The 16,278-nt window shown below is 36.3% G+C and overlaps 1 protein-coding gene across 8 annotated transcripts in view; it reads left to right on the top strand.

The window, feature by feature from the left end:
* Positions 1–16,278, top strand: part of SLC4A10 (solute carrier family 4 member 10) — a 343,111-nt gene that overhangs the window by 300,350 nt on the left and 26,483 nt on the right. For all 8 annotated transcript variants that reach the window (XM_025001558.2, XM_059874452.1, XM_025001569.2 and 5 more), the window contains 5 exon segments: positions 490–651; positions 2,135–2,248; positions 3,446–3,607; positions 13,674–13,925; positions 15,114–15,182. In XM_025001558.2, the coding sequence (XP_024857326.1) occupies positions 490–651; positions 2,135–2,248; positions 3,446–3,607; positions 13,674–13,925; positions 15,114–15,182 (759 nt within the window).

The following is a 16,278-nucleotide window of genomic DNA, read 5'->3' as shown; positions in this document are numbered from 1 at the left end:
GAGCTCCATCTTTGACTTCTAGTTTCAGTTAAGTAATAATATATCGTATTGTTTTGTTGTTGCTTTTCTCACCTTGCTTGGGAGCTTTAGGACTAGATCATTCAGAGAATCACTGTTCTCCTTTAGTATGCAATAATATTCCCAGCAGCTCTGCTGCTGCCCAGCAGTGGTGAGGCCATAGCAAATGACTTACCTTCTCTATACCATATTTTCCTCAGATACAACATGGAAATAATAGCAACTACCTATTTTATAGGGTTGATGTGATACTTAATAAAGACGATGATTGGTGAATCGGTTTTATAGATTTAATTTTTAAAAAGCAAAAATTTTAGAAATAGTTCTTACTCCTTACTACCTATCCAAACATGAGCCTTAATGAAAAACCTTGGCAACTCAACTACAAGTGATCCTAAGACATTAGTTTTCTGAAAGAACTACATCCACCTTTTTTCCTTAATAGCTCCATTTGTTTTACTTCTCTGGCAGGAATGCACATCACTGCACGGGGAGTATGTTGGACGAGCCTGCGGCCACGAGCACCCCTATGTTCCAGATGTTCTGTTTTGGTCAGTGATCCTCTTCTTTTCCACAGTTACTCTGTCAGCCACGTTGAAGCAGTTCAAGACTAGCCGCTATTTTCCAACCAAGGTACTCAGACTACAGTTTTTCTGATCAAAATGTCTACCAGCATAAAGCATGTTACAGTGATATGTGTATTTTAGGACAAAATAAAGAGCAATTACTGTCATTAAAGGGGCCACTAAAAGGTTTTTGGGTGATTGAGCTGCCATATTAGGAGTGAGGTGTGGTGAGGTGGGGAAGAGGAAGCATTTCGTGAGACTGATGCTCGGAGTGCAGATGGCCTCTAGGTTTATCTCCTAACTTCAAATCCCAGAGATAAACTCCCACGTTCCGACTTTCATTTTTGGAACTCAGAAGCACACACTGCATTACTGATTGTCACTTTCTTGCCCAGTGAACAGTGGGAACTATTCCAGCCTGACAGACACCTCATAGGAGCCACTGTTACATTTTGTAATTGGGAAAGCCCCTGCAAGACTCATTGGAACACTATCCTCTTTTTCATTTTTAAAGTGTCAGTCCCTCCCCCTAACCCACCACGTTTGCATCTGCATATTTGGAAAAGAAAGTAAACAGAGAAACAGCTTAGTTCAATATTTAACACTGCAAAGTAACACCTATAAGGCCTGACTCAGCCAAAAAAGGACTAAGGAAGGAAGGGAGGGAGAGAGAAGAAAAGAAAGAAGAGAAACAAGAAAACAGGCTTTTGAGAGATGAGCTAAAAATTGTGATGAAAATTCTACTCTGGGAAAATGTTTTAAGAACTGTTTGAGAGAAGCTTCTGTTTTTGTTACCTCTTCCTTCCCTAAGTTGGAAGATTCATTTCTTTCCTCCAACAGCTTAATTTGATTAATATAGAATTGATTTTTTCATTAAACTCCTGAATTTTGTATGTGTTTGTGTGTGTGACATAAAGGCATCCTAATAAAAGCCAGATCTTACTGAATATTGTTTAAGGATTTTGCTCAAAGAAGACTTTATAAATGAGAAATAGAATAACTTTTAATTGTACTTACTCTATTGTGCACATTACCTGCTGCTATACTTATATCTCAGATAAACTAACTATTTTGATACTTCAATAAAAACAGATTTTATTTTATAGTGTTTGAGGGTTTATCATATTAAAATGTTACCTGTGTGAGAAAGAGTATTAAAATTTAGCTAAATTCTCTCCATTCAATGTTATTCTGTATTTTAAATATTCACACATTGGAATTCATAATAAACTTAGATTTTTATCATCATCACTGGTGTAAGTACCATGCATGATTCCCTTAATAAACTTAGATTTTAAATAAATACTGAAAACAGTACAATCAGCATTGTAGCTATTCCATAATGCCTCATTTTGAACAGGTTGAGTGTATATTTATCTTAATGACAGAGGTACATAAATATAAATATGCAGAATTAACAGTAACATTATAGTATGTATAAAATGTAATATTATGATATCATGTCATAAAGTGTGATTCTAGATTATGTTCCTGAGTATTCCTCACTATTTATAGTTCCTTCAAGTGACAAGTGTTTTAATCATCTTTAGGTTCGATCCATAGTGAGTGACTTTGCTGTCTTTCTTACGATTCTATGTATGGTTTTAATTGACTATGCCATTGGGATCCCGTCTCCAAAACTACAAGTACCAAGTGTTTTCAAGGTGAAGTTATAACATTTACTATCTCTCCATCTTTGTAGGTCTAATTTTTATTCAGGTGATAGCTATAAACCTACCACTTGGGATTTTCATGAAAATATAAAGAATATTGATTAATATAACAGAAAATAAAATGCTCACAGCCCAACTACAATTTTGGTCTAATATTAAAAAATAAATAGTAATCACAGAAATAGAGACCTGGAAGCCACTTGAAAAAGTTTCCTGTTAATTCTTCCAGTAGGAATATCTATATTCCTAAAAGATAAGGAAACATTTTTAAAATAAGGGAAATGCATTTTCTTTTTGCAGAATTGCACAATGGATAGGGATTGGAAAACAAATAAAATTAGGTCTGAAATAGAGTTTGAACCACATTACAACTATGTCCTTGGGCCAGTTACTTAATCTCTTTGAACCTTGTTTTCTCACCTATCAAACAGAGCTGGGGACTTCCTCAAAGAATTGTCAAAATGAATTCATCTGGGACTCATCTCAGGCACCAGCCATGTTTAGAACCCTTCCCTGAGTGTCTTTTTGCTGTTTTTACTTAGTGGCCTGGATACACATCTAAAATGAGTTATACACAGTTGTCAATGTGATATTTGTAAAAGTGAATGAATTTGCCAATCCAATAGCACATATGATAATGGTAATATAATTTTATTTAATATAGATATTGATTGAGAACACAGATTTTTGAGCCAGTCTATCAGAGTTGAAATCTTGTCTTCACCACTCACTAGCTTTGGGACCTTGAGAAATTTATTCCCTATGCCTGTTTCCTTGTCTGTTACTTCTTTAGACTATTGTGAAGGAAAAAGTGAGCTGAAATATTTAAAACACTTAGAATGGTGCCTGGTACCAGGTTTTGTGAATATTGTTATTAACGATACTGGATGCTTGGGGCTAGTGCACTGGGACGACCCAGAGGGATGGTATGGGGAGGGAGGAGGGAGGAGGGTTCAGGATGGGGAACACATGTATACCTGTGGCGGATTCATTTTGATATTTGGCAAAACTAATACAATTATGTAAAGTTTAAAAATAAAATAAAATTAAAAAAAATAAAAAGTTAAAATATAATTACTTGGCATATCAGTTTATAATTAGGGCTTTCCTGGTATTGTCTGTAAGACTTCATTTGATTAGATATTTATTAATCCAGTTAATAACTGTGCATTCTTTAATTTTTCACAGCCCACAAGAGATGATCGTGGCTGGTTTGTTACACCTTTAGGTCCAAATCCATGGTGGACAGTAATAGCTGCTATTATTCCAGCTTTACTTTGTACTATTCTAATTTTTATGGACCAACAGATTACAGCTGTCATTATCAACAGAAAAGAACATAAGCTAAAGGTATGTTTTAGCATCTATTTAATGTAAATCATTATGATTTAACTGAGCTCAATTGATGTTTGTTATGTTCATTATGCTTTGTATTCTGTATTATACTTTGTATTCTATAGTCATTTGCAGAGTGAAATATTAAAATTTCCGATTTATAATTTTATTTTCTATATTCATGGTACTTTGTCTTACAATAAGCTTAAATTGATTATTAATTAATTTATTTATGGCCCTTGGCTGAGCTCTAAATTCTAAAACCTTATCTCTAGGACTTAAAATTTAAAAATGTTGCCAAAGTTCTAGTGTTCTTTACCATGTTTAACACATTTTAATGAAATGGTCTGTTTTGGTGAAGTGTAGTTTTACCAATTTGTCTTACATCTGAGATTCTTCTATTTCTATATTTGACTCTGTCTATTAGATTGCATTTATTTTGGAAAAAATTGCATCTTCAAATAATTCTCAATTTTCTTTAGTTATTTCTCCATATATAATGTCTATGACATCAAAACCAAGTTATAAATGTTATAGTTTTTAAGTGACATCTTTGTTTAGTTTTATTGCAGATTTCAATGATTTTCTTTTACAGAGAATAAATATAAATATATTTTATTTATTATATTCTGACCCTGCCATTTTGCAACTGTGAATAAAGTTGTTCATTGGTATGAGATACGTAATGTGAGCACTGTCATTTATAGGAATATATTAAGTTAAATTGAACCAACAAAATCACTGAATGGTTAAAAGTACTCTGAATCAAACCTTATAAAAATTAGAACACGCACAATCTTGTTTTTTTCTGGTATCATGGGATAATGGTGAGCTATCGTCATATATTCTTTAAATTCTAGGAAAAATTTTGTCAGAGCAACAGAAATTATACTTTATAGAATTTTTAAGTATGTACCTTAGAAAGATTTTAAAAACCTGATTGAACTATTTGATAGGAAGTAGTAATGACATAGTAAAACCTGACGACTTCACAAAAGTTAACAAAGGACTGAATGAACCAGTGAATATTTTAACTTTTATGGTTTCTATCTGAAAAATTACAGGTTTGAATCTTGTGTTTTCTGGGAGTAGGGAAAACCTTCCTCTCAAACTAATTATGAAAATAATTTGGTAAAATTATATGTTATAAACAAAACAATTTTATTTTCTCTCTATCTGACTCCTCCAGAAATTTGAAACTCTTAGGTTTCCAGTATGGAGAAGGCAATGGCAACCCACTCCAGTACTCTTGCCTGGAAAATCTTATGGGCAGAGGAGCCTGGTAGGCTGTACTCCATGGAGTCACGAAGAGTCGGACATGACTGAGTGACTTCACTTTCACTTTTCACTTTCATACATTGCAGAAGGAAATCGCAACATACTACAGTGTTCTTGCCTGGAGAATCCCAGGGACAGGGGAGCCTGGTGGGCTGCCCGTCTATGGGGTCGCACAGAGTCGGACATGACTGAAGCGACTTAGCAGCAGCAGTAATGACATAAATATAAGAAACCACAGTTATTTGCAATAAATCCTACTGAAAAGGAATTTTGTCTATTATATTGGGGAGAATGTGTATCTGTTTTAAAATAAAGAGCATTTTTTTTATTCTGTTTTTAGAAAGTAACAAGAGTGCTCAAAACCTTTTTAAAAAAATGAGTTCATATTAACTTCTTGTTTTTGTCAAAGGAAATTTTAATTATTAAAGATATATTCTACAAAAATATCGCATTAAGTTCTTAGGAACTAGACCAGTGATGTGCTGGTACATGTTTAACAACCAGTTCTCTGTGTGTAAAAAAAATACCCTGATTTATAATGTTTGCCGATTTTCATGATGTGAATACTCCCATCATGGCCCATTTCAAGCTACCAAAGTGACATCAATTGGCAGGAAGAAAATTGAAAATTAAACAATTGGCTCTTATAAGTCTATATGAGCTGGCTCCAAAATACTGCTGAACTACATTATTCAATATTGGAAACTTTGAATCATTTACAGCTCTCGAAATAAGAAATTCAGATTTCCAAGTTAGTAGTCAACTTATTTAATATCAATCATTCAAAAATATTTGATATTAAAATATCAGCCTTCTGCAAAAGCAAATACTGCCACAACCTAATTATTAAAGTTACAGAGTTAAGTAATCTATAAAGCTGGTGTTAAGAACTTTATGTTGAACACTGTTAGTCTGCTATTCTCTAAGAAGTAGGGAAACATTCTTCCTAGACACCAGTTTATTTTTTAAAACTGAAAATATCTCCATTTTTCTCATCTCTATTTTTATTGTATACCAAAATATGTATTTTCATACTGCATATGTTGCATGTTTTTTTTTTTTTTGCATAAGAGCATTATCATGGTAATCCTCCCATGTCAACAGTATAGGCTGCATTCTCATTTTAATGGAAGTTTATATATTTCCTTGTATGACACGTGTTTTTAAATGAACTAAAAGACTCTTGTTTTAGAAAGAAAGCTATATAATCATTCTTTCCCTTTCAAAGGAAGTTGGGGTTTTTTTGTTTTTGCTTTTATAATTAGGCAGAAATATTACTAATTTCACTGTATATTTGTTTCCCAAATATTAGTGGAATTGTATTAAGACAGAACGTAGAAGTAAATGAAGAATTGCCAAGAGTGGTGTTACCTCTGTGGCTGTCCTGTATGCTTGCCCTTTCCAAGTCTCTCTACCTTATAATCACATAATGCTTGTTCCTCTTCTTCCTGAGTCCATGGTAGGCCCTTGACATTCACAGACTTTCCAAAGCTCCAGATCAATAAATGTACTATGTTATTCCACCTTTATGTATCATGTAGAATAGCTAAAATATAGTAAAGCATTCTTTAAGTTGTCCTTTCAATTACCTTCTTTTCTAGAATTAAATGCTTTTGTCGAATTAAAGCATTTAATATTTTTGTCACTAAAATGAAGTTGAGACTATATTATTAAACTGTATTATATTATTTATACATTACTTTTTATTGTACAAATTGCTGTATAGTCAAAAGATGCCTATTTTACCCCTTAATAGCCTGGATTTAATAGACAGAGCAAATCTGGTTTAATCATAAAGCCAGATAAGAAGAAGAGTTGGTCTTTTCTTGGCCACTATGAGTCTGAACACCCCCAATTTCCTTTGGATACGGATATTTTCAAAGTAAGTTCTGTCCAGTGAACATATTTTATCTACACTGAATTCTTTTCTTTTTGGCCTCTAACCCTGTGTTCTCTAAGCTTCAGTATCACGTGGCCTGCTGCTACTGATTTTCCTGTTAACAGCAAAAAATCACTTTCTCAGAATGTTCTTTACTCAGAGTAACGGTCTGTTCCATAACCGCTCTCCCCACCTGTTGCTTCCCTGAAATGTCTGCACATTCTCTGGCTTTTACTTGAACCACATTGTCACAAAAAGACACCTGTTTCTTAAATATATCCCCAGACCACAAGTTAACCACATTATCAACTTTTGCTGATTTTCTTTTCTTATTTGAAAACCCGTTTTTTTTCTTGATTGGAGTGTTCCCTGAGATAGTTAAATGAATGACGATTTCTAGATTCTGTATCAAGCATCTGGTAGAGGTCATGTTATATATTTAAGTCGACATCACATAGCCAAGTCACCTAGAAATTTCATCATTTCATTCTTTATCTCTTCCAAACTTATGTTTTAGATCTTTTCACTTTTTTCTTCCCTTCCATTACCAAAACCAGTTGCTGAGGTTTTCTCCTAGAGGAATTTTTTTATTTTAGAGGATTTTTCTCCTACTACTAAATTTTTTTTTGTCATTTTGTGTTACTACATATGCAATAAAGCTGTGTTGAGCTGAAGAGTCTAGCACCAACTCACAGGGTAAGTGACTGACTGCTCCCTCAGAATGAAGAATTTCAAGACCAGCAAAACTTTAACTCACAACACCTCATGATCTTTAGGTCACTCAAAAGCATCAGAGTTGCAAATGTAAAAACTTGAGAATGCAAATTGCCATTCATATTATATGTAGATGCAAATCCATACTCTCGCTAGCATTTCTCATTTGTTTGTTTCTACCCTAGAGAAGTAGAATAAACATTGGTTAACTGAATCCCTTTGAAAATCATGAAAAATTTCCACTTTTAAAAGAAGTATATTCTCTAAAAGTGGAAAGCTACTGTCTTTCAGAAAAGAAAGTTTCTGTTAAGATATAACTGTGGGCTTTTCTTCATGTTTCTGTAGACAGTTCAGGCTTCTTTTGACATCATTTTTTAATAAACAGCAATACAATCCCAGATCACTGGAGTAAATGAATGCATTTGCCACATTCATTTGGCACCACATTCTCTTGATGATTATGGCATTTGATATGTTCTTTTCTGCCCTCTTTGTCAGCCTGGTTCTTCATGTCAATCTATAGTCTTTTATGTGGTTAACTTGACAGATGCAGGAAATTGCTGCCAAGCTTGGAATGAATTTTTTCAGCAGTGGCATCTGGGCATCAGATGGTCCTCTTGGCTGGCCTCTTGTCTTGCTGCATGTTGGTTTCAGTGGGGTCTGGTGTAGCATCACCTGTTGCTATGCTCCCTTTTCCTCCCATATGTCCATTTCCCGTGTTTCATGGATGAATGTGAGAATAGAAGCTCTGATTCTGTCTTTATTTCAGAAAAAAAATCTACAGAAATATGTTAGAAGGTACAGAGTTCTCTCTCTGACAAAGGGATACTTCCTTTTGGCTGGCATGCCTATCAGCTAATAATTTGGTTACAAAGACCATGGTTTTGAAGACATTTTAAATGGAAGGCAAGATGAAGGATGATGATTAATTAGTGGAAGTGCCAGAACTGCTTTATTTCCTTTGACTCACATTAAATTAAGCTGCTCCCATTGTTGTACAACATAATCAGGGGGAAATTGTATTTTTGATTTTATTATCTGCTTGGACTTTACAAAGCTAGCTTTCTAAATTTAAAAAGGAAATTATTCTCTTGGAAAGTGTTATTTTGTCTGCTTACTGCAGTCTAGCATCCCACAGTTTACATTTGTATCATATTTTTTTTAACAGCAAGCAAGTGATTTTATTTTTTAAAAACTTATAATTTTGTTCTGGGGTATAGCCAACTAACAATGTTGTGATAGTTTCAGGTAAACAACGAAGGGATTCAGCCCTACATTCTCCTCCAAACTCCCCTCCCATCCAGGCTACCACGTCATATTTTTGAAACACCAAGACAAGAACTATAGGAAATGGTTGTCATGAAGAAGGCCTTCCTCATGTTCTTATGCCATAGGGAGCATATACTGTGGGAAAGACCGGGGTGTCCTGAAAGCATAAGCCTGACTCTCAAGTCCCCATGTCCTCTGCCTTCCTCTCGTGTCTATCTCTCAGCTGCTAGCACCTCTTCCACTCTCTCTTAGCACTACCACAGATTTGCACAACAGCCCAGGGGCACCATTTATATTGTACTGCCTCAGTGGCAAGGGCTCGAAGATCAGGTCCTTTGCTGTCCTATGTTCTTCACACTGTACTGTTCCTAGGACAAGAATTGTCTAACTGGTTAAGACTCTGTCCTTCTTTTCTTTGGGACTGAAAATTTTGCTTATTTAATTAACGTATTATTTTTGACTGCGCTGGGTCTTCGTTGCTCTGCAGGCTTTTCTCTAGTTGTGGTGAGTGGGGGATACTCTCCAGTTGGGACGTGCAGGCTTCTCGCCGTGGTGGCTTCTCTTGTTGTGGGGCACAGGTTCTAGAGCACGTGGACTCAGTAGTTGGGACTCGCAGGCTCTAGAGAACAGGCTCAGTAGTTGTGGCATGTGGGCTTAATTGTCCCTCAGCATGTGGGATCTTCCTCGACCAGGGATCGAACCCACGTCTCCTGCATTGGCAGGAGGATTCTTTTCCACTGAGTCATAGGAAGCCCAATGGGACTAAAATTTGAGTTCTATCCTATGCAACTACATCTTCCAAGATGTTCTGCAAAAGGACTAGGGGACCATAGTCTGGCTCTGGTGGAGCTTCTTATACTTTCTTGGTCATGCTGATACAAAGGTGTTTCTCTTCCCGCCTTCCAGCTCTCTCCAGAAAACCTCTCCAGAGTTATTAGCAGAAAATCTCTCCAGATTTATTAGCCGAAAAATTGTCTAGGGTCATATTCACGAGTGAAATTGAGTTTAGGCATTGGGTGAACCTGGAGCGTTACTGCAGCTAAGCTGACCCAAGGAAGAGTGCCACTGAATCGGTGGCAATGCAGGAGGAAAAAGGTTCTTGTGTGGACATTCTCATTTTCTTTTCTCTGTCATTTCCTGCACTTTTATAATTTGGCAGGGGTAAGCAGAAAGGGAAGGAGGTACAACTGATTTTAAGGGTGTTTTTCTTAATAAAACAATGAAATAAAATAGCAGAAAGAAAACACTACCATGACAAATACACATCAAATACTCAGTATGTTTTACCTTCAAGGCTATATTGGCTTTCAGATAAATGAGACACTGCTTGCAGCTTGGTAAGACTGCCTGTAAAAAAAGTCAAAATTACTCCTTTAGAATAATTAGGAATTTCTGCTCACATTCATAATAATAAATTTAACAGTTATATTTATTTTAAAATTACACCTAAATTTGATTCTAAAAATGTTTCAGTTATGCATATTTCCTTTTAAAATTGCCAGTCTGTGACTTTTTGATTGCTTATTGTATGTTAATGATTGCACTAAAAACTGGGATATACTGAGAAATTATGTGATAAGTTTACCTGCCCTTAAGAAACATATACATATTTTTATTAAAGAGCCTTGAAACAAGTAAGTACAAAAGAAGAAAGTTTTTGTTCAACTGTGAAAATATGGTAGTCCCTAACATTTACTTGGTGCTTGCTAATATATCAGACATTGTTCTAAATGATGTGAAAATCATTTGTAAATTATTTAATTCTCAGAACAACTCAGCACTATGTCTCTTGTCATCATCATCACCATTTTTCAGATAGGGAAACAGAGGCACAAAAGTTTAGATGATTCATTCAAGATCATTGCTTAAGCTGGCATTTGATTCCTGGCTGGATCATGGAAAAAGTAAAAGAGTTCCAGAAAAACATCTATTTCTGCTTTATTGACTATGCCAAAGCCTTTGACTGTGTGGATCACAATAAACTGTGGGAAATTCTGAAAGACATGGGAATACCAGACCACCTGACTTGCCTCTTGAGAAACCTATATGCAGGTCAGGAAGCAACAGTTAGAACTGGACATGGAACAACAGACTGGTTCCATATAGGAAAAGGAATACATCAAGGCTGTATATTGTCACCCTGCTTATTTAACTTCTATGCAGAGTACATCATGAGAAACTCTGGGCTGGAAGAAGCACAAGGTGGAATCAAGATTGCCGGGAGAAATTTCAATAACCTCAGATATGCAGATGACACTACCCTTATGGCAGAAAGTGAAGAGGAACTAGAAAGCCTCTTGACGAAAGAGGAGAGTCAACAAGTTGTCTTAAAGCTCAACATTCAGAAAACTAAGATCATGGCATCTGGTCCCATCACTTGATGGGAAATTGATGGGGAAACAATGGAAACAGTGTCAGACTTTATTTTTTGGGGCTCCAAAATCACTGCAGATGGTGATTGCAGCCATGAAATTAAAAGATGCTTACTCCTTGAAAGGAAAGTGATGACCAACCTAGATAGTATATTCAAAAGCAGGGAGATTACTTTGCCAACAAAGGTCCGTCTCAGTTCAGTTCAGTTCAGTTCAGTGTCTCAGTCGTGTCCAGCTCTTTGTGACCCAATGAACTGCAGCACGCCAGGCCTCCCTGCCTATCACCAACTCCCAGAGTTAACCCAAACTCATGTCCATCGAGTCGGTGATGCCGTCCAGCCATCTCATCCTCTGTCGTCCCCTTTTCCTCCTGTCCCCAATCCCTCCCAGCATCAGAATCTTTTCCAATGAGTCAACTCTTCGCATGAGGTGGCCAAAGTACTGGAGTTTCAGCTTTAGCATCATTCCTGCCAAAGAACACCAAGGACTGATCTCCTTCAGAATGGACTGGTTGGATCTCCTTGCAGTCCAAGGGACTCTCAAGAGTCTTCTCCAACACCACAGTTCAAAAGCATCAATTCTTCGGTGCTCAGCTTTCTTCACAGTCCAACTCTCACATCCATACATGACCACAGGAAAAACCATAGCCTTGACTAGATGGACACTTGTTGGCAAAGTAATGTCTCTGCTTTGAATATGCTACCTAGGTTGGTCATAACCTTCCTTCCAAGGAGTAAGCGTCTTTTAATTTCATGGCTGTAATCACCATCTGCAGTGATTTTGGAGCCCCAAAAAATAAAGTGTGACACTGTTTTCACTGTTTCCCCATCTATTTCCCATGAAGTGATGGGACCAGATGCCATGACCTTCGTTTCCTGAATGTTGAGCTTTAAGCCAACTTTTTCACTCTCCTCTTTCACTTTCATCAAGAGGCTTTTGAGTTCCTCTTCACTTTCTGTCATAAGGGTGGTGTCATCTGCATATCTGAGGTTATTGATATTTCTCCCAGAATCTTGATTCCAGCTTGTGCTTCTTCCAACCTGTCTAGTCAATGGTTTTTCAGTGGTCATGTATGGATGTGAGAGTTGGACTGTGAAGAAAGCTGAGCACTGAAGAATTGATGCTTTTGAATTGTGGTGTTGGAGAAGACTCTTGAGAGTCCCTTGGACTGCAAGGAGATCTAACCAGTCCATTCTGAAGGAGATCAGTCCTGGGTGTTCTTTGGCAGGAATGATGCTAAAGCTGAAACTCCAATACTTTGGCCACCTCACACCAAGAGTTGACTCACTGGAAAAGTCTCTGATGCTGGGAGGGATTGGGGACAGGAGGAGAAGGGGACGACAGAGGATGAGATGGCTGGATGGCATCACCGACTCGATGGACATGAGTTTGGGTTAACTCTGGGAGTTGGTGATGGACGGGAGGCGTGGCATGCTGCAATGCATAGGGTCGCAAAGAGTGGGACATGACTGAGCGACTGAACTGAATTGAACCTGTCTCCAGAACTTATACTCTTAACCATCTTATTACACTACCTCTCATGAAGTAGTCATTTAAAGTTGGAATGTAAAATAACGTTTGCTAACTCTTAGGCTTTACACTGTCAATTTCCTATGGGTGATGGTGACAGAGCTGTTCCTCATCTTGTTTGTGTCCTCTAAGGACTCTTAGCCAACCAGTTTCCTCAAGGGAACAGTCTTCAGTTCTCCACACCTCCGCATGTCCCATGCATCCATTTTTCCTTATTTACATTTCCTATTTCATTCAAGAGAGCACTGAAGTTTGCAACATCTGGAAGTCAGTGATGGAGTAGAATCATATAGGGGATAGAAAGCACAAAACTGTCATTTTAAGGAGAGGCCAAATTTTCTAGTGCTGCAAGAGATGAGAACAAGATAGTTCTATGCTAGGATAAAAATGAGTATGTAAAAGGAAGTTTAGGTTCTATGATATTATTTTTCACAATAAAAGTCAACCATTGAGACAAAAGAGGGTAAATGGAAAGGACTTAACAAGAGTTTATCTTTTAGGAGTTCTTAGCAAAGGGCTTCCTGGATATTGTCAGAAAGTGGTGTCTAGTCACAACCAGGCCATTCTTAGTTCTACTGGGGACACAGTCGTTACTTTGTTTTCTCAGCCTAATGCCTGATATATAATTGATGCTCAATAATTTTTTGTATAAATTAATGATGAAAGACATGAATTACAAATTAGCCTGCCCATTTAAGGAACCAAAGTAAAGGGACTGTATTTGATAATGACTTTACCTGTTCAGTAGAAATAGAATGGAAACTAATGTACCAGTAAGCCAGAATTATATCTATTAAAATATGTAGAAGTCACTATTATCATAATTACAGTAGGAACATCTGTAGCTTTTCTGTAAGTGGACTGTATATTTTGAGACTATTCTCTTTTTATCTTTAATTTATTTTGCATTTCAGAATCGGTTATATAAGATTCAAAACAGTACCTCTTTTCTGTTCTTTTCTGTTCTGTGGTGGTGGTGTCATTGGTATTTATGCCAAATTCAGGTGGAATGAGAATCCTGTTTTCTTTCTCTTAACAGAAAGGTTGTGGGTACCATCTGGATCTGTTAATGGTGGCTGTCATGCTGGGTGTGTGCTCCATCATGGGCCTGCCATGGTTTGTGGCTGCCACTGTCCTTTCCATCACTCATGTCAACAGCCTGAAACTGGAATCTGAATGTTCAGCTCCAGGAGAACAACCCAAATTTCTTGGCATTCGGGAGCAAAGAGTTACTGGGCTTATGATTTTCATTCTCATGGGCTCATCAGTCTTTATGACTAGTATTCTGAAGGTAATGAAATCTCCCTTTGTGAATTTGAGAAAAGGCAGAATATATATATTATTCTTTAAGAAATTTAATTTGAGTCTAAGCCATCAATTTGTAAATATTGTATGGCATGTGATGAAAGTGATGAATTTTTTTTATCATGTTTATATAGCTTCTTACCAAGGGAAATTATGTGCTATATTTTAGAATCCTTAAGTATGTAAAAAATTTAATCTGGCCAAGTAAATTTGATGTATAAATTATTATTGTAATTTTGAAATGGTAATCAAGTTCTGGGAAACAGTCACTCATCTCTGACTAACTTGTGACCTGAGTTTACTGTATGCCTACACAAAAGAAAGTTTCTAATTTCTTGTCAGTGGACAGATACATTTGCAATTACTATTACTTAGTAAAGGGGGCGGAGAAGGCAATGGCACCCCACTCTAGTACTCTTGCCTGGAAAATCCCATGGACGGAGGAGCCTAGTAGGCTGCAGTCCATGGGGTCGCTAAGAGTCGGTCACGACTGAGCGACTTCACTTTCACTTTTCACTTTCATGCATTGGAGAAGGAAATGGCAACCCACTCCAGTGTTCTTGCCTAGAGAACCCAGGGACGGGGGAGCCTCATGGGCTGCCGTCTATGGGGTCGCACAGAGTTGGACACGACTGAAGTGACTTAGCAGCAGCAGCAGCAGTAAAGGGGGAGGCGTAGAGATAAGCAATGCCATGATCATGGCCACATATACAGTTTTGTATTTTAAATGTTCCATAAAACTACTACATGGACATTGTTATTGGATATACTTTTTTTTATGTTTAAAATAATTGAATTCATTTTAAAGATTTTAATTCATTTAAAATAATTGAATTCATTTAAATTGCCCTAATGTAGCAAAATATACTTGATATTAATTGTTTATTATACATCATGTGATTTTATTGATTTTGACCTATTAAAAATGTCTAATAGACTTCTTATTATCCCTGTTTAGATATTGGGAAACTAAGGCACAGAAAGCTTAGGTGACTTACCTGAGGCTATGAAGCTAAAAAGTGCTAGAGCTGGGATTTGAGCCTGTGTCTTCTGGCTCTGCCCCATACTTCTAAAATATTTACCTTTCTGTGTTTTTTCTTTGGAAGTACAAAATGTCTCAACCACATTATATTTGAAAATAACCTGTGCCTTTTTTCTAATTGTTCTTTTACAGTTTATTCCTATGCCAGTGCTATATGGAGTGTTTCTTTATATGGGTGCTTCGTCACTAAAAGGAATTCAGGTAAATTACTTTATAGTAATATAGTAAGTAAAGTATCTACAGTAAAGCTGTGATGACATATCTTAAGGCCTGTTGATGCAAAGTCACTTGAGAGCTAAGAAAATGTCATTATCTGAGGAGTAGCTTTCAGTCTACAGTTAAATGTCTTAAAAAATTCTTAAAAATGGTTCATAATCTGAGGGTACTTCTGTTTACTATTAGTATATTGAAACTGTGGGGCTTCCCTGGTGGCTCACACAGTATAGAATCTGCCTGCAGTGTGGGAGACCCAGGTTCAATCCCTGGGTTGGGAAGATCCCCTGGAGACAGGAATGGCTACCCACTCCAGTATTCTGGCCTGGAGCATCCCATGGACAGAGGAGCCTGGCGGGCTACAGTCTATGGGGTTGCAAACAATTGGACATCTGAGTGACTAACACACACACATGTTAAAACTGTAAAAAGTTTATACTTTATAATCCTTTTAGAAAAGGATATCAGTATATTTAAAACTATATAAAATATTAAAATCCTTTTAATCTTTGATACTGTATGATATATGTGGATCAATGAAAATAGTAAAAAAAAGTATACACAAAGATGTTCCTTGTAACACATATTATCAAAATACTGGAAACAATACAATTACTCAACAACAGTAAAATAATTAAGCAATCTATGGTTAATTTAAATTTGATAAAGTAATTTAAAATTGATAAATACAATGACCATAAAAATAACACAGTAAAAATGCTTATGACAAAGTGAAATGTGAGGTGAAAAAGTGAGAAAACAAGTTGTAACTACCACAGGTTTAAGAAACTCTGAGTGTGGGTAGATTAAACAGGAAGGTGGAGAAAGAAAAACAATTTGTTAAGGTAATAAGATTCTGGGTGATTTTTGCCTTTTATGTTTGCTTTTCTGTTATTATTGCAATTGTCTTTGTAGAATTATTTTTATAAATTAATAAGGAAAACCTTATAGATTGTTTAATTATTTGTTAAATAAAAATAGCTTTTGCATTAATTTCCCACTGTTACCTAAAAATTGCTGTAAAACTTATTGGCTTAAAACAGTAAACATTTATTATCTCACAGTTTCTGTGGGTCATAAACTT

This window comes from Bos taurus, chromosome 2, assembly GCF_002263795.3.
Source record: "Bos taurus isolate L1 Dominette 01449 registration number 42190680 breed Hereford chromosome 2, ARS-UCD2.0, whole genome shotgun sequence".
NCBI classification, from domain to species: domain Eukaryota; kingdom Metazoa; phylum Chordata; class Mammalia; order Artiodactyla; family Bovidae; genus Bos; species Bos taurus.
The sequence above is the reverse complement of the archived record's forward strand: the minus strand, read 5'-3'. Positions and strand labels throughout refer to the sequence as shown.